Source organism: Pleurodeles waltl, chromosome 8, assembly GCF_031143425.1.
Source record: "Pleurodeles waltl isolate 20211129_DDA chromosome 8, aPleWal1.hap1.20221129, whole genome shotgun sequence".
Taxonomy (NCBI): Eukaryota; Metazoa; Chordata; class Amphibia; order Caudata; family Salamandridae; genus Pleurodeles; species Pleurodeles waltl.
In genome coordinates this window covers 1,423,307,514-1,423,335,423 of record NC_090447.1, presented here as the reverse complement: position 1 = coordinate 1,423,335,423, position 27,910 = coordinate 1,423,307,514, and the positions used below count along the sequence as shown (strand labels likewise).

General features: G+C 47.2%; 1 protein-coding gene across 2 annotated transcripts in view; it reads right to left on the bottom strand.

The window, feature by feature from the left end:
- The window catches only part of DYRK1A (dual specificity tyrosine phosphorylation regulated kinase 1A), a 633,571-nt gene that overhangs the window by 214,422 nt on the left and 391,239 nt on the right, over positions 1-27,910 (bottom strand). For both annotated transcript variants that reach the window (XM_069202549.1, XM_069202550.1), the window contains exon 8: positions 25,301-25,587. In XM_069202549.1, the coding sequence (XP_069058650.1) occupies positions 25,301-25,587 (287 nt within the window). The remainder of the gene's footprint in view (positions 1-25,300; positions 25,588-27,910) is intronic.

Sequence of the window (27,910 nt, the reverse complement as noted above, 5' to 3'; positions counted from 1 at the left end):
TTTTGGAATCAGGAAATATAGTGAGTAGATGCCTGTTCCTTTTTGATGATTGGGTACGAGCTCTATTGCTTGTTTTTGTAGTAGTGCTTGGACCTCTATTTGTAATAGAGGTAAGTGTTGTTGGGACAGTCTGTGCGTTTTGGGTGGCAAATCTAGCGGGAATCTCGTGAATTCTATGCAATAACCATGTTGGATAATTGATAGGACCCATGCGTCTGTGGTAATATGTGTCCAGTTTTGGTAGTATGTGGTTAGCCTCCCCCCCACTGGTGACAAGTGTTGGGGTGTTGTGACATTGAAGTCACTGCTTGGTCTGTCTTGGTTTGGTTGTTTGGAATTTTCCCCTTCCTCTTGGGAATTGTCCTCTATAGGAACCACGAAACCCTCCCCTTTGGTATTGTGCCCGATTGGTGGGTCTAGTTTGAGAGGTGGAAGGCTCAGATGTTTGTTGACGAAAACCTCCTCTGAATGGTGGTTTTCTAAAGGTGCCTCTGACTTGTGGGGAATTGAGCGCGCCCATGGCTTTGGCCGTGTCCGTGTCTTTTAATTTTTTCAATGGCTGTATCGACTTCCGGCCCAAACAACTGTTGATTAAACGGCATATTTAACACCGCTTGTTGAATCTCCGGCTTGAATCAAGAACTTCTCAGCCATGCATGTCTGCGAATGGTCACAGCCGCGTTGACAGTCCGTGCTGCCGTGTCTGCCGAGTCTATTGCGGACCTTATCTGGTTATTAGATATGGCCTGTCCTTCTTCCACTACTTGCTGGGCACGTTTTTGGTGCTCTTTGGGCAAGTGCTGTATGATGTCTTGCATCTCGTCCCAGTGTGCCCTGTCGTAGCATGCAAGTAGGGCTTGTGAATTTGCTATTCGCCATTGATTGGCTGCTTGTGCTGCCACTCGCTTGCCAGCTGTGTCAAATTTTCTACTTTCTTTGTCAGGTGGTGGAGCGTCTCCTGACGATTGAGAGTTTGCTCTTTTTCTTGCCACCCCTACAACCACTGAGTCCGGTGTGAGTTGCTGTGTTATGAACACAGGATCTGTTGGGGGAGTTTTGTACTTCTTCTCAACTCTAGGCGTGATAGCTCTTCCCTTTACAGGCTCCTGGAAGACCTGTTGCGCGTGCTTGAGCATGCCCGGGAGCATCGGCAGACTCTGATAGGAAGCGTGGGTGGATGCCAGAGTGTTAAAAAGGAAGTCATCCTCCATTGGCTCTGTGTGCATTGCTACGTCGTGGAACGTAGCTGCCCTGGATAGTACCTGCGTATATGCAGTACTTTCTTCTGGTGGTGACGGCTTTGTTGGATAACATTCTGGACTGTTATCCGATACTGGTGGATCATATAAGTCCCATGCATCAGCGTCATCCTGTGTCATCCCAGTATGTGTGGGTGACTGCATTATAGGCGTTCCCACTGGTGGCAATTGTGGTGAGTGAGGTGGGGACGGTTGTGGTGAGAACATCAGTTGTGGAGATTTGTCTCTAACCACTTTTGCCTTAGGTTGCATTTCTGTCTCCTGAAACGCAGGTTTCCTTTTTGATTTGAGTGGAGGTAAAGTTTGTATCTTGCCAGTCTCTTTTTGAATGTGTAACCTCCGTTGTGTATGGTCAGGTTCTTCCATACCTAACTCTTGCTCAAATCGATGTCTTTCCTTGAGTTGGCTGGAAAGCCCTTGCTCTTCAGTATAAGAGCTTCTTTTCGGCTCTGAGGCCGCTTTTTTAGGTACTGAGGTTTCTGTTACAGTCTTTTTCGGTTCCGAGGAGATTTTCCGTGGTTTGGTCGATTCAAACTCTCGGTGTCTAAAACGTTCGGTGCCGGATTCTCGACCCGAGTCAGAAGTCTTCGGCAATTCTTTGGCCTTTTTCGGTGCCGATGTTTGGTCACCTTCCTTTAAGTGGGTTGAGCCATGGCCTGCTGGCGGTGGCATCCCCATGGCCTTAAATGTTTTGGTGTGACCCTGAGTTTTGGACGGGGCAGGTTTACTCACGGTTCGTTGCACCGTCGAGGGTCGTTCACCTTCGGATTCATCCGAGTCCGTCTCTTGAATGGAGATGCTTTCCTCCTCTCCGACGTCAAGCTGTTCTTTCGGTTTCTACGCCATTTGTAGTCTTCTTGCGCGTCGATCCCTCAAGGTCTTTTTCGATCGGAACGCTCGGCAAGCTTTGCAAGTATCCTCTCTGTGTACGGGTGATAAACACAGATTACAGACCCGGTGCTGGTCTGTATAAGGATACTTTGCGTGACACTTAGCGCAGAAACGGAAGGGGGTCCGGTCCATTAGTCTGGGACGACGGGTGGGGTCGGGCCGACCAGGCCTCCGTGAAGAGTGGAAGCCCCGAAGGGCCGCCGAAGCGGTGTTGATGTAGGTGCCGATTCACTAACACTAACCCGGTAACGAGCGATAACAATACCGTCGAATTTTCGATACTTTTGCTAACTTTCCCGATTCGAAATACGAAGCGAAGAGGAACACATCCGAACCCGATGGCGGAAAGAAAACAATCTAAGATGGAGTCGACGCCCATGCGCAATGGAGCCGAAAGGGAGGAGTCACTCGGTCCCATGACTCGAAAAGACTTCTTCGAAGAAAAACAACTTGTAACACTCCGAGCCCAACACTAGATGGCATGATAATGCACAGCATGTGTATCTGCAGCTACACATGCCACCGAACATATATATATATATACACACACACACACACACACACACACCCACATATAGACATCATACATTAATATCTGCATGAGTACATTAACACATGGAACCAAAATAGGCTCTCCTTAATGAAATAAGTGGTATAGTAAAACCTATCCAACCACTGAATGACTGAGCTGTGCCGATTCCAGGTAACAATGGTGCATGAATTATAAGCACACTTTTCCAAGTCGCATCACAACATCTTCTCCAGAGGTACTTAAGCAAACAAAGTGATTGAAGTGTGAACTGCCCCAGTTGAATGGGATTGCTAGTCTTGGAGTGGCAGAACTGGATTGCAGCTGAAATCCATTCAGGGATGGTTGCATTGTGACTGGAGCACCCTCACGAGTGTGACTATCTGAGTTCAACAGTTGGTCAGTTCACACGAGTTTAGTGCGATGTAAGTAGAAATTTTAGATATCACTTGATACTTGGAGAATGAATAGACCCCTCAGCTGGTGATGCTGAATCTGAGAGAAAAGCACAAATATTATAGGTTCATTGGGGCAAAAACTGAAGGAACCATGGGAATAAATCTGTGGATTGGATCAGAGAAGTACTAAATTGCCTGTGAAACGCAAAAAGGCTTTTGAGTTGAGAAAGCCTGCATTTCCTGTACCCTACTTTTCGGGTGCGCGTTAGTAACAAGACGACCTTCCACGTGAGAAATATCAGGCGTATTCTGTGAGTGAGTTTGAATGAACTCTTCACGAGTTGATACAGAAATATGTTCAGGTGCCAGTCCTAGGAAGCAGCCCTTTCTGTAGGAAAACACTGAATACATCTTTTATGAACTTTGAATTGATGGAATTTAGGAGCTGTGCGCATAAGAGGAGAGAAGTCAGGTCAGGATGAATGGTCTGGCCTTCGTTTATTGTCAAAGGTTTACAGAATGTTGGCAGGTGAATGCGGTTGTGTTCTGATAGCAGGATAAGCTCAGCGAACCAATGCAGCCCTACTCACCTGGGGGATATTAGCACAAGATAACAGTACTTTCCTTTCCTCTTGGTGAGAATCTTTTCTACTAAATGTATTGGGGGGTGTAGGTCTAGATCCTGGACTCTCTATTGAAAGGCATTCCTACAAGATCCTGGATGTGGTTGCCAACTTGCATAGAACTGCCTTTTGCAGGTTTCGTTTGTTTCAAAGGGACGTAAAGCCGGTTTTGCCCCAGAACGAGAAGTTCATACTTCAAGCAGAATGATATAATTCCCATTCTTGGAGGCTGTTTCCAGTTTTGTATAGAATGTCTGCTATGAGATTTCTAGTCCAGGGAATATGTTTGGCCTGAAGAGTTATCCTGTGTGTCTTTGGCCGACTCCAGATTTCCTGGTCTTCCTTAGACAGCGCCAAAGATCTTGTACCACTTTGTTTATTCACATATTGCATGCCGGTGGTATTGTCCTTGCAAACTAACATCAAATTCTCTGCTACATTGGCAGGAAAGTTTGGAGACCAACCAGATGTCTTTGAGATCTAGGTGAGTAATGTGTGCTCTTCTGAAGCAGAGACTACTTTCCTCGAATCAGAGGCTCTGTAGATGACTGCTCTAGTTTTCCAGGGAAGCATTTGTAGTCTGAGACTACCACACTAGAGCATCCATCATACCTATGTGAAAATTCACCAGGCCCTCAAATGATTTGTTTGATTGAATCTACTGCTCTTGTAGTTGCTCCTGTAAGATATTCATTTTGAGACATACAAGAAGGATCATATTGATTGCTGAGGATCTGATGCCCAAAATCTAACTGAACAGACAGTGTCTACTTTCATGTAGGAGTTGATTATCTCTGTTAATTCACAAGGATACTTAGCTTGTGAAACAGCTTCAGCAAAGTCTCTGTGGCCTTGGACGCTTGAAATACCGTTGGTGCTTTTATCAATGAGTAGTCGAAGCTGGGGAAATCTTTCCTGAAAAAGCTGAAGTGAAGCCAAATGGAAGAACTCTGATGAGTGGGTGGGAATGCAAAAAAATATAAATCCTGTGCTGAAGGAGACCACATACGAGGATCGATTCTGGGACTACTTGTTAATTTCTGGAGGTGTATGATGGACACTCCTCTGTTTTCTGGTTTATGAGGCAAAACCAAGAACAGAAGCCCTTTCCTTCCTGAGAATGTGGGCCTTTCTATATGGAACCTTTGGTCAGCGTACTAGCACTTCCTTCCAAAAGAGATGGCGATGAGGTTTTGGTGGAGAAGTGGGCTGAATCTGGGTAAACTGCAACACATGTGGGAGATCCAGGACTTATTTGTCGGATGCTATTTCTGCCATAGATGACAACATTTTTGGAACTGTTCACCCCACTGAATGGTGTAATTAGCACCAGACTTTTGTCACAGTACGTAAATTAGCTTAAAAGCTACTGAGAGGGTTGCTAAGTCAGACACTATCAATGAATACGTCTCTTACTTGGGTCCCCCTAAAGATTGTTTTTTTGATTAGGCAGGATTATGAAAGACAGGGTTTCCCATGATTGTAATTCCTCTTGGACATATCAGCAATTGAAATAGGTTTTACAGCTTTCCTACTTGAAATCATAAAGAAAAAACAAACAAATTTCTTGTTTGCTACAGGAAGCTAGCAGCGTTTGGTCGCTCGCTCTGAAGGGTATGGAAACCACTGTAAGGAAATGCCTCCTTGGCATGGTTGCCCCCTGACTTTTTGCCTTTGCTGATGCTATGTTTACAATTGAAAGTGTGCTGAGGCCTGCTAACCAGGCCCCAGCACCAGTGTTCTTTCCCTAACCTGTACTTTTGTATCCACAATTGGCAGACCCTGGCATCCAGATAAGTCCCTTGTAACTGGTACTTCTAGTACCAAGGGCCCTGATGCCAAGGAAGGTCTCTAAGGGCTGCAGCATGTCTTATGCCACCCTGGAGACCTCTCACTCAGCACAGACACACTGCTTGCCAGCTTGTGTGTGCTAGTGAGGACAAAACGAGTAAGTCGACATGGCACTCCCCTCAGGGTGCCATGCCAGCCTCTCACTGCCTATGCAGTATAGGTAAGACACCCCTCTAGCAGGCCTTACAGCCCTAAGGCAGGGTGCACTATACCATAGGTGAGGGTACCAGTGCATGAGCATGGTACCCCTACAGTGTCTAAATAAAACCTTAGACATTGTAAGTGCAGGGTAGCCATAAGAGTATATGGTCTGGGAGTCTGTCAAACACGAACTCCACAGCACCATAATGGCTACACTGAAAACTGGGAAGTTTGGTATCAAACTTCTCAGCACAATAAATGCACACTGATGCCAGTGTACATTTTATTGTAAAATACACCACAGAGGGCACCTTAGAGGTGCCCCCTGAAACTTAACCGACTATCTGTGTAGGCTGACTAGTTTTAGCAGCCTGCCACAAACCGAGACATGTTGCTGGCCCCATGGGGAGAGTGCCTTTGTCACTCTGAGGCCAGTAACAAAGCCTGCACTGGGTGGAGATGCTAACACCTCTCCCAGGCAGGAATTGTCACACCTGGCGGTGAGCCTCAAAGGCTCACCTCCTTTGTGCCAACCCAGCAGGACACTCCAGCTAGTGGAGTTGCCCGCCCCCTCCGGCCAGGCCCCACTTTTGGCGGCAAGGCCGGAGAAAATAATGAGAATAACAAGGAGGAGTCACTGGCCAGTCAGGACAGCCCCTAAGGTGTCCTGAGCTGAGGTGACTCTAACTTTTAGAAATCCTCCATCTTGCAGATGGAGGATTCCCCCAATAGGGTTAGGATTGTGACCCCCTCCCCTTGGGAGGAGGCACAAAGAGGGTGTACCCACCCTCAGGGCTAGTAGCCATTGGCTACTAACCCCCCAGACCTAAACACGCCCTTAAATTTAGTATTTAAGGGCTACCCTGAACCCTAGAAAATTAGATTCCTGCAACTACAAGAAGAAGGACTGCCCAGCTGAAAACCCCTGCAGCGGAAGACCAGAAGACGACAACTGCCTTGGCTCCAGAAACTCACCGGCCTGTCTCCTGCCTTCCAAAGATCCTGCTCCAGCGACGCCTTCCAAAGGGACCAGCGACCTCGACATCCTCTGAGGACTGCCCCTGCTTCGAAAAGACAAGAAACTCCCGAGGACAGCGGGCCTGCTCCAAGAAAAGCTGCAACTTTGTTTCCAGCAGCTTTAAAGAACCCTGCAAGCTCCCCGCAAGAAGCGTGAGACTTGCCACACTGCACCCGGCGACCCCGACTCGGCTGGTGGCGATCCAACACCTCAGGAGGGACCCCAGGACTACTCTGATACTGTGAGTACCAAAACCTGTCCCCCCTGAGCCCCCACAGCGCCGCCTGCAGAGGGAATCCCGAGGCTTCCCCTGACCGCGACTCTTTGAACCTAAAGTCCCGACGCCTGGGAGAGACCCTGCACCCGCAGCCCCCAGGACCTGAAGGACCGGACTTTCACTGGAGGAGTGACCCCCAGGAGTCCCTCTCCCTCACCCAAGTGGAGGTTTCCCCGAGGAACCCCCCCCTTGCCTGCCTGCAGCGCTGAAGAGATCCCGAGATCTCTCATAGACTAACATTGCGAACCCGACGCCTGTTTCTACACTGCACCCGGCCGCCCCCGCGCCGCTGAGGGTGAAATTTCTGTGTGGACTTGTGTCCCCCCCGGTGCCCTACAAAACCCCCCTGGTCTGCCCTCCGAAGACGCGGGTACTTACCTGCAAGCAGACCGGAACCGGGGCACCCCCTTCTCTCCATTCTAGCCTATGTGTTTTGGGCACCACTTTGAACTCTGCACCTGACCGGCCCTGAGCTGCTGGTGTGGTGACTTTGGGGTTGCTCTGAACCCCCAACGGTGGGCTACCTTGGACCAAGAACTGGACCCTGTAAGTGTCTTACTTACCTGGTAAAACTAACAAAAACTTACCTCCCCTAGGGACTGTGAAAATTGCACTAAGTGTCCACTTTTAAAACAGCTATTTGTCAATAACTTGAAAAGTATACATGCAATTTTTATGATTTAAAGTTCCTAAAGTACTTACCTGCAATACCTTTCGAATGAGATATTACAAGTAGAATTTGAACCTGTGGTTCTTAAAATAAACTAAGAAAATATATTTTTCTATACAAAACCTATTGGCTGGATTTGTCTCTGAGTGTGTGTACCTCATTTATTGTCTATGTGTATGTACAACAAATGCTTAACACTACTCCTTGGATAAGCCTACTGCTCGACCACACTACCACAAAATAGAGCATTAGTATTATCTATTTTTACCACTATTTTACCTCTAAGGGGAACCCTTGGACTCTGTGCATGCTATTCCTTACTTTGAAATAGCACATACAGAGCCAACTTCCTACATTGGTGGATCAGCGGTGGGGTACAAGACTTTGCATTTGCTGGACTACTCAGCCAATACCTGATCACACGACAAATTCCAAAATTGTCATTAGAAATTGATTTTTGCAATTTGAAAAGTTTTCTAAATTCTTAAAAGACCTGCTAGGGCCTTGTGTTAGATCCTGTTTAGCATTTCTTTTAGAGTTTAAAAGTTTGTAAAAGTTTGAATTAGATTCTAGAACCAGTTGTAGATTCTTAAAAAGTATTCCAACTTTTAGAAGCAAAATGTCTAGCACAGATGTGACTGTGGTGGAACTCGACACCACACCTTACCTCCATCTTAAGATGAGGGAGCTAAGGTCACTCTGTAAAATAAAGAAAATAACAATGGGCCCCAAACCTACCAAAATACAGCTCCAGGAGCTTTTGGCAGAGTTTGAAAAGGCCAACCCCTCTGAGGGTGGCAACTCAGAGGAAGAGGATAGTGACTTGGAGGACAATTCCCCCCTACCAGTCCTATCTAGGGAGAACAGGGTCCCTCAAACCCTGACTCCTAAAATAATAGTCAGAGATGCTGGTTCCCTCACAGGAGAGACCAACACCTCTGAAATCACTGAGGATAGCCCCAGTGAAGAGGACATCCAGTTAGCCAGGATGGCCAAAAGATTGGCTTTGGAAAGACAGATCCTAGCCATAGAGAGGGAAAGACAAGAGATGGGCCTAGGACCCATCAATGGTGGCAGCAACATAAATAGGGTCAGAGATTCTCCTGACATGTTGAAAATCCCTAAAGGGATTGTAACTAAATATGAAGATGGTGATGACATCACCAAATGGTTCACAGCTTTTGAGAGGGCTTGTGTAACCAGAAAAGTGAACAGATCTCACTGGGGTGCTCTCCTTTGGGAAATGTTCACAGGAAAGTGTAGGGATAGACTCCTCACACTCTCTGGACAAGATGCAGAATCTTATGACCTCATGAAGGGTACCCTGATTGAGGGCTTTGGATTCTCCACTGAGGAGTACAGGATTAGGTTCAGGGGGGCTCAAAAATCCTCGAGCCAGACCTGGGTTGACTTTGTAGACTACTCAGTGAAAACACTAGATGGTTGGATTCAAGGCAGTGGTGTAAGTAATTATGATGGGCTGTACAATTTATTTGTGAAAGAACACCTGTTAAGTAATTGTTTCAATGATAAACTGCATCAGCATCTGGTAGACCTAGGACCAATTTCTCCCCAAGAATTGGGAAAGAAGGCGGACCATTGGGTCAAGACAAGGGTGTCCAAGACTTCAACAGGGGGTGACCAAAAGAAAGGGGTCACAAAGACTCCCCAGGGGAAGGGTGATGAGACAACCAAAACTAAAAATAGTCAAGAGTCTTCTACAGGCCCCCAAAAACCTGCACAGGAGGGTGGGCCCAGAGCCTCTTCACAAAACAATGGGTACAAGGGTAAAAACTTTGATCCCAAAAAGGCCTGGTGTCATAGCTGTAAACAGCATGGACACCAAACTGGAGACAAGGCCTGTCCCAAGAAAGGTTCCACTCCAAACTCCCATCCAGGTAACACTGGTATGGCTAGTCTCCAAGTGGGATCAACAGTGTGCCCAGAGCAAATCAGGGTCCACACTGAAGCTACTCTAGTTTCTGAGGGTGGGGTGGATTTAGCCACACTAGCTGTCTGGCCGCCTAACATGCAAAAATACAGACAGCAACTCTTAATTAATGGGACTAGAATAGAGGGCCTGAGGGATACAGGTGCCAGTGTCACCATGGTGACAGAGAAACTGGTTTCCCCTGGCCAATACCTGACTGGAAAAACTTACACAGTCACCAACGCTGACAATCAGAGAAAAGTACATCCCATGGCAATGGTTACTTTAGAATGGGGAGGGGTCAATGGCCTGAAACAGGTGGTGGTCTCCTCAAATATCCCAGTGGACTGTCTGCTTGGAAATGACCTGGAGTCCTCAGCATGGGCTGAGGTAGAACTAAAAACCCATGCAGCAATGCTGGGTATCCCTGAACTGGTGTGTGTGAAAACAAGAGCACAGTGCAAGGCACAGGGTGAACAAGTAGAGCTGGAGTCTGGAAGAATGGCCCAGCCTACCAAGAGAACAGGAAAGTCAGTTGGGAAACCAACTACAACACAGCAAAAGAAAGGGAACCTCTCTTCTCAGGAAGAAGTTCTGCCCTCTGAGGGAACTGAGCCTTTGGAGCTTGAACCTTATCAGGTTGAGCTCTTAGGCCCAGGGGGACCCTCAAGGGAGGAGCTGTGTAAGGGACAAGAAACCTGTCCCTCTCTTGAAGGCCTTAGGCAGCAAGCTGCTGAAGAGTCCAAAGGCAAGAAAAATGGAACGCATAGGGTCTATTGGGAAGATGGACTCCTGTACACTGAGGCCAGAGACCCCAAACCTGGTGCCACTAGGAGAGTGGTAGTGCCTCAGCTGTTCAGGAAGTTCATCCTAACATTGGCCCATGACATTCCCCTTGCTGGACATTTGGGACAAACCAAGACGTGGGAGAGGTTAGTCAACCACTTCTACTGGCCCAATATGTCCAACATGGTTAAGGAGTTTTGCCTCTCCTGCCCCACCTGTCAAGCCAGTGGTAAGACAGGTGGGCATCCAAAGGCCCCCCTCATTCCACTTCCAGTGGTGGGGGTTCCCTTTGAAAGAGTGGGTGTGGACATAGTTGGTCCACTAGAACCTCCCACAGCCTCAGGAAATATGTATATCCTGGTAGTAGTGGATCATGCTACCAGGTATCCTGAAGCTATTCCCCTTAGGTCGACTACTGCCCCTGCAGTAGCCAAGGCCCTCATTGGTATTTTTACCAGAGTGGGTTTCCCTAAGGAGGTGGTGTCTGACAGAGGTACCAACTTCATGTCAGCATACCTAAAGCACATGTGGAATGAGTGTGGAGTGACTTATAAATTCACTACACCATACCATCCACAAACTAATGGCTTGGTTGAGAGATTCAACAAGACATTAAAAGGCATGATCATGGGGCTCCCTGAAAAACTCAAAAGGAGATGGGATGTCCTCTTGCCATGCCTGCTTTTCGCTTACAGAGAGGTGCCACAGAAGGGAGTAGGATTCTCACCCTTTGAACTTCTGTTTGGTCATCCTGTAAGGGGACCACTTGCCCTTGTTAAAGAAGGCTGGGAGAGACCTCTCCATGAGCCAAAACAAGACATAGTGGACTATGTACTTGGCCTTCGCTCTAGAATGGCAGAGTACATGGAAAAGGCAACCAAAAACCTTGAGGCCAGCCAACAGCTCCAGAAGTTTTGGTATGACCAAAAGGCTGCACTGGTTGAGTTCCAACCAGGGCAGAAAGTCTGGGTTCTGGAGCCTGTGGCTCCCAGGGCACTCCAGGACAAATGGAGTGGCCCTTACCCAGTACTAGAGAGGAAGAGTCAGGTCACCTACTTGGTGGACCTGGGCACAAGCAGGAGCCCCAAGAGGGTGATCCATGTAAACCGCCTTAAGCTCTTCCACGACAGGGCTGATGTCAATCTGTTGATGGTAACAGATGAGGATCAGGAGGCAGAGAGTGAACCTCTCCCTGATCTTCTGTCATCAGACCCAAAAGATGGTACAGTAGATGGAGTGATCTACTCAGACACCCTCTCTGGCCAACAGCAAGCTGATTGTAGGAGAGTCCTACAACAGTTTCCTGAACTCTTCTCCTTAACCCCTGGTCAGACACACCTGTGTACCCATGATGTGGACACAGGAGACAGCATGCCGGTCAAGAACAAAATCTTTAGACAGTCTGACCATGTTAAGGAAAGCATCAAGGTGGAAGTCCACAAGATGCTGGAATTGGGAGTAATTGAGCGCTCTGACAGCCCCTGGGCTAGCCCAGTGGTCTTAGTCCCCAAACCTCACACCAAAGATGGAAAGAAAGAGATGAGGTTTTGTGTGGACTACAGAGGGCTCAATTCTGTCACCAAGACAGATGCCCATCCAATTCCAAGAGCTGATGAGCTCATTGATAAATTAGGTGCTGCCAAATTTCTAAGTACCTTTGACTTGACAGCAGGGTACTGGCAAATAAAAATGGCACCTGGAGCAAAAGAAAAGACAGCATTCTCCACACCTGATGGGCATTATCAGTTTACTGTTATGCCCTTTGGTTTAAAGAATGCCCCTGCCACCTTCCAAAGGTTGGTGAATCAAGTCCTTGCTGGCTTGGAGTCCTTTAGCACAGCTTATCTTGATGATATTGCTGTCTTTAGCTCCACCTGGCAGGATCACCTGGTCCACCTGAGGAAGGTTTTGAAGGCTCTGCAATCTGCAGGCCTCTCTATCAAGGCATCCAAATGCCAGATAGGGCAGGGAACTGTGGTTTACTTGGGACACCTTGTAGGTGGAGGCCAAGTTCAGCCACTCCAACCCAAGATCCAGACTATTCTGGACTGGGTAGCTCCAAAAACCCAGACTCAAGTCAGGGCATTCCTTGGCTTGACTGGGTATTACAGGAGGTTTGTGAAGGGATATGGATCCATTGTGACAGCCCTCACTGAACTCACCTCCAAGAAAATGCCCAAGAAAGTAAACTGGACTGTGGAATGCCAACAGGCCTTTGACACCCTGAAACAGGCAATGTGCTCAGCACCAGTTCTAAAAGCTCCAGATTATTCTAAGCAGTTCATTGTGCAGACTGATGCCTCTGAACATGGGATAGGGGCAGTTTTGTCCCAAACAAATGATGATGGCCTTGACCAGCCTGTTGCTTTCATTAGCAGGAGGTTACTCCCCAGGGAGCAGCGTTGGAGTGCCATTGAGAGGGAGGCCTTTGCTGTGGTTTGGTCCCTGAAGAAGCTGAGACCATACCTCTTTGGGACTCACTTCCTAGTTCAAACTGACCACAGAACACTCAAATGGCTGATGCAAATGAAAGGTGAAAATCCTAAACTGTTGAGGTGGTCCATCTCCCTACAGGGAATGGACTTTATAGTGGAACACAGACCTGGGACTGCCCATGCCAATGCAGATGGCCTTTCCAGGTTCTTCCACTTAGAAAATGAAGACTCTCTTGGGAAAGGTTAGTCTCATCCTCTTTCGTTTGGGGGGGGGTTGTGTAAGGAAATGCCTCCTTGGCATGGTTGCCCCCTGACTTTTTGCCTTTGCTGATGCTATGTTTACAATTGAAAGTGTGCTGAGGCCTGCTAACCAGGCCCCAGCACCAGTGTTCTTTCCCTAACCTGTACTTTTGTATCCACAATTGGCAGACCCTGGCATCCAGATAAGTCCCTTGTAACTGGTACTTCTAGTACCAAGGGCCCTGATGCCAAGGAAGGTCTCTAAGGGCTGCAGCATGTCTTATGCCACCCTGGAGACCTCTCACTCAGCACAGACACACTGCTTGCCAGCTTGTGTGTGCTAGTGAGGACAAAACGAGTAAGTCGACATGGCACTCCCCTCAGGGTGCCATGCCAGCCTCTCACTGCCTATGCAGTATAGGTAAGACACCCCTCTAGCAGGCCTTACAGCCCTAAGGCAGGGTGCACTATACCATAGGTGAGGGTACCAGTGCATGAGCATGGTACCCCTACAGTGTCTAAATAAAACCTTAGACATTGTAAGTGCAGGGTAGCCATAAGAGTATATGGTCTGGGAGTCTGTCAAACACGAACTCCACAGCACCATAATGGCTACACTGAAAACTGGGAAGTTTGGTATCAAACTTCTCAGCACAATAAATGCACACTGATGCCAGTGTACATTTTATTGTAAAATACACCACAGAGGGCACCTTAGAGGTGCCCCCTGAAACTTAACCGACTATCTGTGTAGGCTGACTAGTTTTAGCAGCCTGCCACAAACCGAGACATGTTGCTGGCCCCATGGGGAGAGTGCCTTTGTCACTCTGAGGCCAGTAACAAAGCCTGCACTGGGTGGAGATGCTAACACCTCTCCCAGGCAGGAATTGTCACACCTGGCGGTGAGCCTCAAAGGCTCACCTCCTTTGTGCCAACCCAGCAGGACACTCCAGCTAGTGGAGTTGCCCGCCCCCTCCGGCCAGGCCCCACTTTTGGCGGCAAGGCCGGAGAAAATAATGAGAATAACAAGGAGGAGTCACTGGCCAGTCAGGACAGCCCCTAAGGTGTCCTGAGCTGAGGTGACTCTAACTTTTAGAAATCCTCCATCTTGCAGATGGAGGATTCCCCCAATAGGGTTAGGATTGTGACCCCCTCCCCTTGGGAGGAGGCACAAAGAGGGTGTACCCACCCTCAGGGCTAGTAGCCATTGGCTACTAACCCCCCAGACCTAAACACGCCCTTAAATTTAGTATTTAAGGGCTACCCTGAACCCTAGAAAATTAGATTCCTGCAACTACAAGAAGAAGGACTGCCCAGCTGAAAACCCCTGCAGCGGAAGACCAGAAGACGACAACTGCCTTGGCTCCAGAAACTCACCGGCCTGTCTCCTGCCTTCCAAAGATCCTGCTCCAGCGACGCCTTCCAAAGGGACCAGCGACCTCGACATCCTCTGAGGACTGCCCCTGCTTCGAAAAGACAAGAAACTCCCGAGGACAGCGGGCCTGCTCCAAGAAAAGCTGCAACTTTGTTTCCAGCAGCTTTAAAGAACCCTGCAAGCTCCCCGCAAGAAGCGTGAGACTTGCCACACTGCACCCGGCGACCCCGACTCGGCTGGTGGCGATCCAACACCTCAGGAGGGACCCCAGGACTACTCTGATACTGTGAGTACCAAAACCTGTCCCCCCTGAGCCCCCACAGCGCCGCCTGCAGAGGGAATCCCGAGGCTTCCCCTGACCGCGACTCTTTGAACCTAAAGTCCCGACGCCTGGGAGAGACCCTGCACCCGCAGCCCCCAGGACCTGAAGGACCGGACTTTCACTGGAGGAGTGACCCCCAGGAGTCCCTCTCCCTCACCCAAGTGGAGGTTTCCCCGAGGAACCCCCCCCTTGCCTGCCTGCAGCGCTGAAGAGATCCCGAGATCTCTCATAGACTAACATTGCGAACCCGACGCCTGTTTCTACACTGCACCCGGCCGCCCCCGCGCCGCTGAGGGTGAAATTTCTGTGTGGACTTGTGTCCCCCCCGGTGCCCTACAAAACCCCCCTGGTCTGCCCTCCGAAGACGCGGGTACTTACCTGCAAGCAGACCGGAACCGGGGCACCCCCTTCTCTCCATTCTAGCCTATGTGTTTTGGGCACCACTTTGAACTCTGCACCTGACCGGCCCTGAGCTGCTGGTGTGGTGACTTTGGGGTTGCTCTGAACCCCCAACGGTGGGCTACCTTGGACCAAGAACTGGACCCTGTAAGTGTCTTACTTACCTGGTAAAACTAACAAAAACTTACCTCCCCTAGGGACTGTGAAAATTGCACTAAGTGTCCACTTTTAAAACAGCTATTTGTCAATAACTTGAAAAGTATACATGCAATTTTTATGATTTAAAGTTCCTAAAGTACTTACCTGCAATACCTTTCGAATGAGATATTACATGTAGAATTTGAACCTGTGGTTCTTAAAATAAACTAAGAAAAGATATTTTTCTATACAAAACCTATTGGCTGGATTTGTCTCTGAGTGTGTGTACCTCATTTATTGTCTATGTGTATGTACAACAAATGCTTAACACTACTCCTTGGATAAGCCTACTGCTCGACCACACTACCACAAAATAGAGCATTAGTATTATCTATTTTTACCACTATTTTACCTCTAAGGGGAACCCTTGGACTCTGTGCATGCTATTCCTTACTTTGAAATAGCACATACAGAGCCAACTTCCTACAACCACCAAAATTAATCTGGTGGGGGAATCCACCAGTTGTGGGTGTAATATGCTCTGAAGCTCTAGTACTAGAGCTACATGGACCTGACCCATGCTCTGCAGTTGGAGGCGGAGTGGTGTAATTGCTCCATATATTGCCCCTCGATATATTGACTGTTGAAGACATGCTCATATTTGCACCTTAATGCATGAAACTAAATTATCCTGGCTTATACGTGTTTTGTTCTTGTTGACAATTACATGTTTTCGTCTTAATTTGTATTGTGATAAAGTTCGAGGCGGATGTAAACTACTAGGCTGATGTAGACAATGTTTGTTGTTGACAAGGCCTTCGTCGCAACCGAGGCCGTCAGAGGATGCAGTCAGACAAGGCTGTCGTTGACAAAGCATACAGAGACGATGCCACTGTCGATGTGGTTCCCTAGTAGAAAACCATCAGAAGAGGCTGTCGCAAACGAACATCATAGATGTGGCCTTCGTAGGTGACCATCGTAGATGAGGCTGTCGTAGACGATACTGCCATCAGAGTTGATGCTGTCATAGACAACCATCATAGATGAGGCTGTCATAGACAACCATCATAGATGAGGTTGGCAAACACAACCATCATAGATGAGGTTGGCAAACACAACCATCACAGATCAGGGTGTCTTAGACAACCATCATAGGTGAGGCAGTCATGGACTAACATCATAGATGAGTCCTTCGTTGATGACCACCATAGAGAACAGTTGTCAACGAGCACCATAGATGGCCGTCGTTGACTACCACTGTAGATGAAGGTCATCGACAACCACCACCACCACCACTGTAGATGAACATTTTCAACGACAACCACTGTAGATGACCGTTTACAACGACAACCACTGTAGATGACCGTTTACAACGACAACCACTGTAGATGACCGTTTACAACGACAACCACTGTAGATGACCGTTTACAACGACAACCACTGAAGATGACCGTTTACAACGACAACCACTGAAGATGACCGTTTACAACGACAACCACTGAAGATGACCGTTGTCGGCGACCACCATTTTCAATTTCTTTTCTCTTTGAGAAGTGCTTTATGAAGTAAGTCTTTTTATGGCTTTTCTGGGTGCCTTCTGGGAAGCCTGGCGCAAAGTCTCCCTCTGACCTCTCCTGTGAGGTGAAGGAATCCTAACTGTCCTCATTATTAGTGACAGATTTAAGATTCTATAGTCCAAATAATAGCCTCATCTCTCAGAACGTGAGAGTTTTTTGAGGAAAAGGTTAGACATATTTATGAAGTCTTACCTTGTTTTCTGCTACTCTGACGTATTAGTGCCAGGGTTAGAGAAATGAAACAGGAAATATAATCCTGGATGATCCAAAAAGAAGTAAAAGCTGAAAAACCAAGCAGAACTCCGGGAGACTCCCTTCACATGACGTGCGGTAGAAAATCTGAGGGACTCAGCCTCTGTTGGGAGTGTTTTACAGGGTGCTGTCGTCTGATTGGTTATAGCTCAAGTTTAGTCCTTTTTTTTTTTTAAAAAGGACATGGATAGGCAATTAAACTTATTTGTTAGCCGGTGTTCATGGCACAATTTTGAGAAATGTTAAGACATACCCCCACTCAATCTAAGTTATCAACTGTCACCCATGTTGGGTCCTGCCTCCAACAAGGTGGCTGTGTGTCATCAAAGGATTGCTAAAAAGGCTTGGAAAGTGCGTCCGCTGTGAGGTTTGGGGGCAGAAGGAGAGAATGAGTTGCATGCTGTCCCAGATTCCCTCTCCTGTGGCACCGAAGCCACAAAAAGGCTTCAAAAATTGCTGTATCGGGTGGGTCTGGTAATACTCGAAGCCCGTAACATTCCCATGGAGGAGGTGAAATTGTTACCACGGCCAGCCAGTAGGAGCAGAGAGGCCCAGAAAGAGGGACACAGAGTCCCATAAGGTATGAGTATTGGCCTAAGAGGCAGCTGCCATTCACAAAAAAAAGGGCTGGGCTCGTCGGACCAATACATGAGACAACTCCCTTACTACAGGTTTCTATCCTCTTCGATTACCTGTCAGTAGGAGTAGTGGTGAATGAGTTTGGGTTCAACTTGCTTGCCAAATTCTGCACCACAAGGCTCTTAGTCGCAGGGTGCTGGTTAAGAAAGTCTAGGTCATCCGGAGCAGAGCAATGACACCTGGTAATATGTCGATTAACAGGTGGGCCTGAGCAGGGCTTGGCCAAGGTCCCCAAAAGCCTCCTTGAATGGAAGGAGGGACTCATAACTAGTTTGGCCAGGTTGGAACACCTCAGTCAAGATAGATTGAGAACCTCATGTACCCTTCGCAAAACCATAGCCAAGGAGGTGTTGTTTTCCATTGCAGAGACTGTAGGTGAAGCCATTCCAGAGTCTGAGAAGTTATCCAGACCACTGGCATTCAGAGCTACTCATACCAGTTCTCCTGATATGGCTGGGCAAATTCATCCCCAGCATTCTAGCATAGCCACCATTTTCATAACCTGGCCAAACAATTTGTGGAGGACATGTGCTCTCCCGCAGAACAAAAGCACTGTTGCATAGTAAGAAGGCTGGGTGAATGGTGGCTTGGTTAAAGAAGTGTGTGGTGTCAGCACTGGACAGCATTATGGGTCTCTGCGACGCTGAGGGTCCCCTGTAACTCCCCCTCCTGGGCCTTGCTGGACCCTGGCAGCACCACTTTTCCACTAACTGCGAGTTTGCATTTGCCAAGGCTTGTTGGTGGAATTCCTGCACCAACACCCATCTACAGTCTTCCTTCAAGCGTGGGAAAACATCTGCTTCCATCAGGAACTCTTCTCCAGCTTCAGGGCTGCAGTGCTGACCTGTTCTTCATCACAGTCAACCAACTCCTGCAACTACAGATGGGTGGGTTGTAGCTCCTACTCCTCCTGGACTCCACTGTGACCCTTGGACTTGGTCACCTCTCGCCACAGGTCTTCTTTCTTCAGGAATCCCCCGCTGATTTTCTTGCAGTGTTGTCTGGGTGTCTTCTTTTTCTTATTTTCCTCCTTTTGGGTGGTTTTGGAAAATTCAGTGATTTACTCCTACATTCCTGGTCGCTGGGGGGTACTGTGTTACTTACCTCAGTACTTTTCTAGTACTCCTAGCTCCCCTCTACACATTTTATTAACCTAGTAGGGGGTCCCTTGTTCGCATAACATTTTTTTTAGTATATGGTTTGTGCTCTCCCTAGGGTCACTATTAGTTATTGCTATTTGCACGGTTTTATAACCTTTTCTATGCCTATTTCTGATTGCTAGTGTATATATTTAGTGTATTACTTACCTCCTATTGGTGGGTTGCCCTTCTAGTATTTTTGGGTGATTTGTTCCAAAAATAAAGTACTTTTATATTTGTACAACTGAGTGTTTTTTCTTTCATGTGTGTAAGTGCTGTGTGACTACAGTGGTATTGCATGAGCTTTTTATGTCTCCTAGATAAGCCTTGGCTGCTCATCCACTGCTACATCTAGAGAGCCTGGCTTCTAGACACTGCCAATACTTCACTAAGAGGGGATACCTGGATCTGGTATAAGGTGTAAGTACCTTAGGTACCCACCGCACACCAGATCAGCTTCCTACATCCAAGAAATGTGGGTTACCAAGGGACACGGCTCCAAAGTGAAATGACTTTGGGAGAGCAACCTGGAAGCACAGTGACATCCTTGCACCCTCACAGAAGATCAAGAGTGGAGGGATGGGGCTGCGTTCTTCCCTGAGGATTTAGATCGCAAAGAATCTATCACAGGAAGAAACTTGGGAGCAGGAACGGGACCTGCCATTGGACCTTGGCCAATCACGATGTGGGGGTCTTGCAGTGTTTTGCACAGAGATATGCTCCCAGAAGGCCTAGGGGAGGCATCAAAGCACAATCACTGCAGCCTCTGAAGTCAACCCTAGGCACCACAGGTAAATGATGCGAGGGTCTGTCGGACATCGATTTGTGACATCCCCCACAGGGTTCAAACCCTGTAGATTGGGGAGGGGACATTTTTCCTTGCACACTGTAGAATGTTAGTCAAAAAAGTGGTCTCAAGAGAGGCAAGGGGTAGCTCCGGATCTGCCTCTGTTGGCATGGACAGAAAGGAACTGATATCTGTGCACTGGGGGATGCCTATATCGGTCCACGCATTTCATGCCTGGCATGTAATGATCTTGAGGGGGAGCAGTAAGCACCACCTTCCAGGGTGCAGGGGCACTGCCTAAGATTTTTTAAGATTCATTCTGTCACCTGGAAGACTATTCAAAAGGTGAGGAATCTGCAGTTAGCAATCTATCTGAATGCTAAGATGCAGCAGGTCTCATGTGCAGGGGCTGCCTAGTAGCTTACTGATATTTAAATGTAAACAAGATAAACTAATTGAGAAAAAGTGCAACATTTCAGTTTGAAAGTGTGCAGATCTCATGAAAGGATGTTTTATCTTTTCCTGTACATTTATACAATTTAGTTGAAATTTCATGATAACATAGGCACCCCAAATTCCTGACAGCCAAGATCAGAGCCTGAAGGCTGTGTAGAAAAATTAGGGTTGCTTACCTGCAACCGTAAATATCATTCAATTGCTGCAATCCTGCAGCACCTATGAGCTGCAAGGTCAGAGGAATCTACAGCTGCACTTAATATATGGTTTGAAACAATTATTCCCTTTTGTAAGTACCTTTTGAAACTTCTGTCTTCATGAGGGAAATAGAGAAATGTTATGAGTCCCAATGTAACTGTCACATTTGCTAAGTAAAGCTACAGTTATGACAGCTTTTATCACAGTAGAAGATGGGTCACATCTTCCTGCCTCCTCTAGACTCAGACTTACCATGGGGAGATAGGGGTTGGGGGCACTGTTAAAGTTGGCAAAGCAGAGCTGTATTTCCTTGCTACCGAAACAATTGCTGCCTGCCCTTAATAACATACTGATCAAGAACACTGCATTTTTTCCTACTGTATTGCAGGAGATGTTTTGGGAGGGGCTGGAGTTAGGAACAGTTCCATGCTAGGTTCCAAAAGGCCAGGAACAACAAGAAGCAACAGCAGAGCTGTAGAGAGGTGACAGGGAATTATTAAAATAACAGACTTAGGGGGTCATTCTGACCCTGGCGGTAATTACCACCATGGCGGAGGTCGGCGGTAGCACCGCCAACAGGCTGGCGGTGCTCCGCCGGGCATTCTGACCGCGGCGGTACAGCCGCGGCCAGAAGCGGAAAGCCGGCGGTGTACCGCCGACTTTCCGCTGCCCATGGGAATCCACCATGGCGGCGCAGCTTGCTGCGCCGCCATGGGGATTCTGACAGCCCATACCGCCATCCTGTTCCTGGCGGTTCACCCGCCAGGAACAGGATGGCGGTATGGGGTGTCGTGGGGCCCCTGGGGGCCCCACAAAGAATTTCAGTGTCTGCTTTGCAGACACTGAAATTCGCGACGGGTGAAACTGCACCCGTCGCACCTTCCCACTCCGCCGGCTCCATTCTGAGCCGGCTTCCTCGTGGGAAGGGTGTTTCCCGCTGGGCTGGCGGGCGGACTTTCGGCGGTCGCCCGCCAGCCCAGTGGGAAAGCCAGAATGACCGCCGCGGTCTTTTGACCGTGGAGCGGTCTTTCGGCGGGAACCGCTTGGCGGGCGGCGACCGCCGTCCGCCGCGGTCAGAATCACCCCCGGAGTTGTTGAAACCGTAGGCGAAAGTACATTCCAACTTCACTGAAGGTGTTGCTGTCACACACAGGTGAAACCCCAGAATGTGGAGAATCAGTTACAGATTGAAACTATCTTCTGTAAGACTAAGAAGAAGCAGCGAATCTAGAGATAAAGGTCCTTGGCATACAAACTCTGACAGGGGTGCTATTTCTTACCAAAACAAATTGCCTGAGCAGTGTCTATGCTGCCAAAATGGAGAGCCCAATCATTCTTGGCACAATATCACTTACTGTCTTACGAGTGAAGAGAGTGTTGTATGTTGTGCTAGAACAGTGGTTCCCAAACTTTTGACCTCGGTGGACCCCCCTCTTTATCATTACTGGAACCAGGGGACCCCCACTGAATCATTATAGGAATCCAGGGACCCCCCACTAAGTCATTACTGAAAGCTGGGGGACCTAATTTGTTAATATTATTTAATTTTCTAAGCAGTCGTGGACCCCCTGAGGAGGCTTCGCGGACCCCCAGGGGTCCCCGGACGACAGGATGGGAACCACTGTGCTAGAAGCTCCATTGGTGGCAAAGTTGGAACTGGCTTGAACAGTACTGAAGCTGGTATTGACATGTCAGGAAGATGAAAGGAGTCGGCTATGGAGAAGAGGATATAGTCACATAAGATATACCAAGTGATGGAGAGGAAGCAGAGGAATATTCAGAAATCCAAGTTGCTGGAGGTTTCCTGACCCATTCTGCATTAAAACAGCCTCCTAAACATCGGCGGCAGTACTAAATGTCTATATTTCAAGAATTCCTTCCATATCAACAGCCATGGTGTCTTCAAGACGATCCAGCTTTCAATTGTGAACAAGCAGCAACTGTTCCCATCTGAGAACAATGTTTTCCTTCCTGTGGCTCTTCCTCTGCAGTAGAGTTAGAGAAGCAGAAGCAAGCTAAGGAAGAGGGAGACCACTTTCTCTAACACTACAATTTCTCCAAAATTGACAGTTGTGTGTGGTGGTCCTCTTTAAACCTAGTGAGGCAAATCTTCTCCTGTCTTGAGGGTCCTCAACATCTTCTGACAGAGGAGACACACCTCCACCCAATAGTGATCAGGGAGACAAACAATGCATACATTGTGTGGACTGGTCTGCACCTTCTTTCAACTGCAGAAAATATATTTTGCAAACAAGATGACATTTATCTATGGAAAAATATTTTCTGGGCACAAACAGAAAATATACATCTCTGCTGTCTAAAGTTATTGAATAAAAATCCTTAAAATAAGGTTGGAAAGGTTCTGGAATAAAAGCCTGAGCTGACTGCTACAAGTTACTGTGATCAGGAGATGGAACAAATGAAGCAACTGTCACTGACACAACAGGACACTCATTTTATATTCCATTAAATACGCAGTGACAAATTTCCAGCCCCTCTAGACTGCCCTCTTTTCTTTTAATAACTGTGTGAAAGCATTTTGTCTCAGTATTCTTTCCATGGCAAGCTTTTAAAAATTAAATTGACTGCTTAAAAATAAAAAATAAAAAAAATAAAAACAAATTTACCCAATATGGCCTTTGACGGGCTGGCAGAACCATTAAATAAAAATATTTTTTTAAACAAGAGCTGGCACAAAGACAGTAGGGCCTGGCTTTGGCTGGCTACCACCCTTTTGGCTTTGTCAAATGCTTGCTTTATCATCACTTTTACAGAACTTTCTTGTTGGGTAAGCTCGCTGGACCTCATCAATCAAAAAAAAGTTAAGATATAATTGCAGTTTCAGGAAGCACAAATTCACATCATAGTCCTTGGCACTTAGCAGAACTAATTTGCGTCCAGATGTGCTCCTCGTGAAAGGGCAGAAAGGTGTCAACAGTAAGGTTAGCAAATGGCTGAAATGGGCTCAGCCACTGCCGCAAGCTATGTACTGTAGTTGGAAGAGGAAAAATGTATGCCAATAATAGACCAAAGGACGAAGAGGGCTTGCTAAAAATCCTCTAAGTTTATTATACATATCATTTTAGTAAAATCAAGAAGCCTTGGCTAACACCAAAGTTAAACTCTGGCTTATCTAAATAAAGACATACATGCTCTACGATCCCACACGTAAGCAAGGCAATTCAGTGCTTATGATTATTAATGGAGTTACCCTGAAGGAAAATACATTGTCTTGGTGAGCTGATAGGAGATCCGGAGCGCGCAACAGTTTCTTGTACATAAGATGTGTAGTTTGAATGGCGAAGCCATTGGCCCAATCATATTGTTCCTTTAATAGCTTTAATTAATCAATATTTTTATTTAGCAGCACTGCTATGAAGCCTTATTGAATATTTGCCCCAACTTAGTTAATTCTAAACACTATCTTTGTAAAGCAATGGCACCAATCGGCAATAAGCTGCAGCCACACTGCAAAGCCTGTTAAGTGTAACTTGAAGAATCACACCAGAAGATGGAATATTTGGATCAAAACACCTGTGTGCACACTGCTTAGGTACTTAAAGTGAAGCTGCAGGTTTCCCATTTCCTCCAGATCAGGGCTTTGCCTTAAACACTACTGAGGACTTGCTTCTCAACCCCTTCCTATGCTGCCACTGCTGATTTTACATGGGTGGAAGCTCACTGCAAAGCAAGGAGTTAAGTTGACACAAAACAAAGAAGCTATCTCTACCTGTATGAGAAACAGGAGGGAGGCGTGCAAGAAAACTACAAGACTAATAAATTCTGCTTCCAAAGCTCACTCCCTCCCCCTTAAATCACCTTATATTTGCTAGCCCTTGCCTTTTTCTAAACATGCTCTGGCACCAAACTAGCGTGTGCACTAGATGGATCGGGAGATTTTAATAAACGAGTAGTATAAGTATGTGCAAGGGCTCCCACATTCATATTCCATGTGGGGACAGATAGTCTGGTTCACGTGGACCGTAATCAAAAGTGCATCATAGTGATTATTCCATTCTGAATCAGGATGATTTCTAAATGCCAGGAAAGACTGCAGTTTTCAGAAAAATAAAATAAGTTTATGCTGGATGCTCACTTCATCAAGACAATCCTACTGCCAGGCAACAGCAAGCAAGGGGGTTATCGGTACCTTGTAAAACAAATGCAAAATATGAAAAAAAATTAACAAAAGGAAACATTGTCTCAGGAGACCTCGCACTGATGTACACTATTTTCTAAGTGGATGGCAACAAAATGCCCAAGTAAAATGCTGTCACTTATAAACAAGCATTTGCAATGTAATGGGTCTCACGTTTGCTCGCGGTAGAGCTATTAGCGTTGTAAATTCCTAATTGGACTTTTCTTGCCACACAAACTGGAAATAAAAACTAAAACAGTTGACATAAGCGAGCCGATTCAAAGCACCGCTGTGAGCGCGAAGTGGGACAAAAGGAAAAAAAAGAAGTTCGCTTGCAGTCAAAGTTGTCAGCAAAAGTGCAAATAGCCATGTAACAGAGTTGACGCCCAAGGCAGTAACAAAACCGCCCTAAGGAGGGAAACACGTCAAGCAGTTACCAATAAAAACAAAGGAATTTTAAAAGGCAAGCCCATGAACGAGTGATAGTGATGGGCGTGGTTAAAAGCCCACATACATACCAACATGTCGGAAAAGCAGCACTTGTGCGCTGCTATGCTCGACCTGAAAAGGGAGCCAAAGACTGAGGGTAGACTGGCTATTGCTCGATGGATGAAGACCACAGACTTAAAGCCCTGAAAAGTATGTATGTTGCATAGGATTTATTTTTAAGAAAAAAAAATAGTATATATAAAAAGGCCAGACCTTTCCTTCCCCCTTCCCAAGTCAAATGAATCTTTCAGGTGGTTCAGGACCCAACCAGGCAAATAAAAAGATAAATAGCCTTTCATAGACAAACTGTGTAACAAGAGGACATCATAATCTAACAACTTACCCTCTGTCCAAGTTGGCAGGAGCTACCGAAGTCAACAATCTTGATAGCGCTGCGTTTTGGATTGCAGAGGAGGATATTCTCAGGCTTCAGGTCACAGTGAATGATGCTAAGTTCTGGAGTTGCCAGGAAAAGCAGTGCAGTGCACATCTGCTGTGCAAATTTCCTTGTCAGGTTGAGAGAGACACCACGGAAATTGGTATTGCGCAATAGGTCATACAGGTTGTAGGAGAGCATTTCAAACACTAAACAGAGATGGTTTCGGAACATAAAATGTCGCTTCAAGTGCACTGAAATAAAACAAAAATCATGTGCCCGTATAAAGCTCAGGTTTACCAAAAGCAACACATTTTAAATCAACAACTCAGAAAAAGAACAACAAAATTAGCTTTTTATTTCAACAGAACATAATTTGCATGAAATCATAATTACTCACTCTACCAAATCTATGTCCATTAGGCTCTGTACGTTTTATTAGTCAGTTCTACTCTGCCTTTGGCAAGTACTGCGCTGCAATGTTCCAGACTATTTAGAACATGGTGTAGGAAAGTACCCTCTTTTTGGCATGGTTACCCCCAACTTTTTGCCTATCAATGTGCTTAGCCTGTTTTCACAGGGGTCCTTCTAACCAGGACCCCATTGATTGTGCTCTCTCCCTCCAATTTGGTTACCTTGGATCTTTGTGCACTACACAACTGGCATACTGGTGTCCCCTTATAAGTCATTAGTATATAGTACTTGGGTACCCAGGGCATTGGGACACCAGGGGTACTCCATGTGCAGCATGTATTATGCCATGGATGTAAAACATGTCTGCAGGCCTAACATTGCATCCTGCATGAAAAGGTGTATGCACCCTTTCACCACAAGTCACTGTCAGTACACCAGGTGACTCTAAGCCAACCCTAGGGTAAGCCCTTCGAGCCCAAAGGGCAGGGTGCAGGTTCCTGTGTGTGAGGTCACCCCTGCATGAGCAGATGTGCCCTTACGAACTCCAGTACAAATGCACTGGACTTCCTAAGTGTGGGGAAGCCATTTTACCCGTGTACTGGACACATATCACACTACTTGTGGTCCATGTTCATAATTGTAGGAAAATGGCCCTCAGTTGCAGTTACCCCCCACGTTTTGCCTGATACTGATGCTGACTTGACTGAGAAGTGTGCTGGAATCTTGCTAACCAGGCTCCAGCACCAGTGTTCTTTCATTTAAAATGTACCAATGTTTCCACAATTGGCACACCCCTGGCACACAGATAAGTCCCTTGTAAAAGGTACCAGTGATACCAAGGGCCCTGTGACCATGGAAGGTCCCTAAGGGCTGCAGCATATGTTGTGCCACCCTAAGGGACCCCTCACCTAACACATGCACACTGCCATTGCGGATTGTGTGTGTTGGTGGGGAGAAAAAGGCAAAGTCAACATGGCATCCCCCTCAGGACGACATTCCCACAAAATACTGCCTGAGGCATAGGTAAGTCACCCCTCTAGCAGGCCTTACAGCCCTAGGGCAGGATGCACTATACCACAGGTGAGGGCATAGCTGCATGAGCAATATGCCCCTACAGTGTCTAAGTCTAATCTTAGACATTCTAAGTACAGTGTGGCCATGTTAAGAATATGGTCTGGGAGTTTGTCAAAACGAACTCCACAGCTCCATAATGACTGCACTGAATACTGGGAAGTTTGGTATCAAACTTCTCAGAATAATAAATCCACACTGATGCCAGTGTTGGATTTATTAAAAAATGCACACAGAGGGCATCTCGGAGATGCCCCCTGTATTTTACCCAATCCTTCAGTGCAGGACTGACTGGTCTGTGCCAGCCTGCTGCTTAGAGACGAGTTTCTGACCCCCTGGGGTGAGGGCCTTTCTGCCCTCTGAGGCCAGAAACAAAGCCTGCTCTGGGTGGAGGTGCTTCACACCTCCCCCTGCAGGAACTGTAACACCTGGCCGTGAGCCTCAAAGGATCAGGCTTTGTGTTACAATGCCCCAGGGCACTCCAGCTAGTGGAGATGCCCGCACCCTGGACACAGCCCCCACTTTTGGCGGCAATTCCAGGGGAGATAATGAGAAAAACAAAGGGGAGTCACCCACCAGTCAGGACAGCCCCTAAGGTGACCCCTGCCTTTAGAAATCCTCCATCTTGATTTGGGAGGATTCACACAATAGGAAATGGGATGTGCCCCCTTCCCCTCAGGGAGGAGGCACAAAGAGGGTGTAGCCACCCTCCAGGAAAGTAGCCTTTGGCTACTGCCCTCCCAGACCTAAACACACACCTATATTTAGTATTTAGGGGCACCCAAGAACCCAGGAAATCAGATTCCTGCAACCTGAACCAAAAAGATAGACTGCTGACCTGAAAGCCCTGCAGAGATGACGGAGACGAGAACTGCTTTGGCCCCAGCCCAACCGGCCTGTCTCCTGACTCGAAAAACTGCAACAGCGACGCATCCAAGAGGGACCAGCAACCTCTGAAACCACAGAGGACTGCCCTGAACCTAAGGACCAAGAAACTCCTGTGAGCAGCTGCTCTGCTCAACAAACAGCAACAATATTGCAACTTTTCTTCAACAAGGATTTCACTCTTACCGCCGGAAGCATGAGACTTCA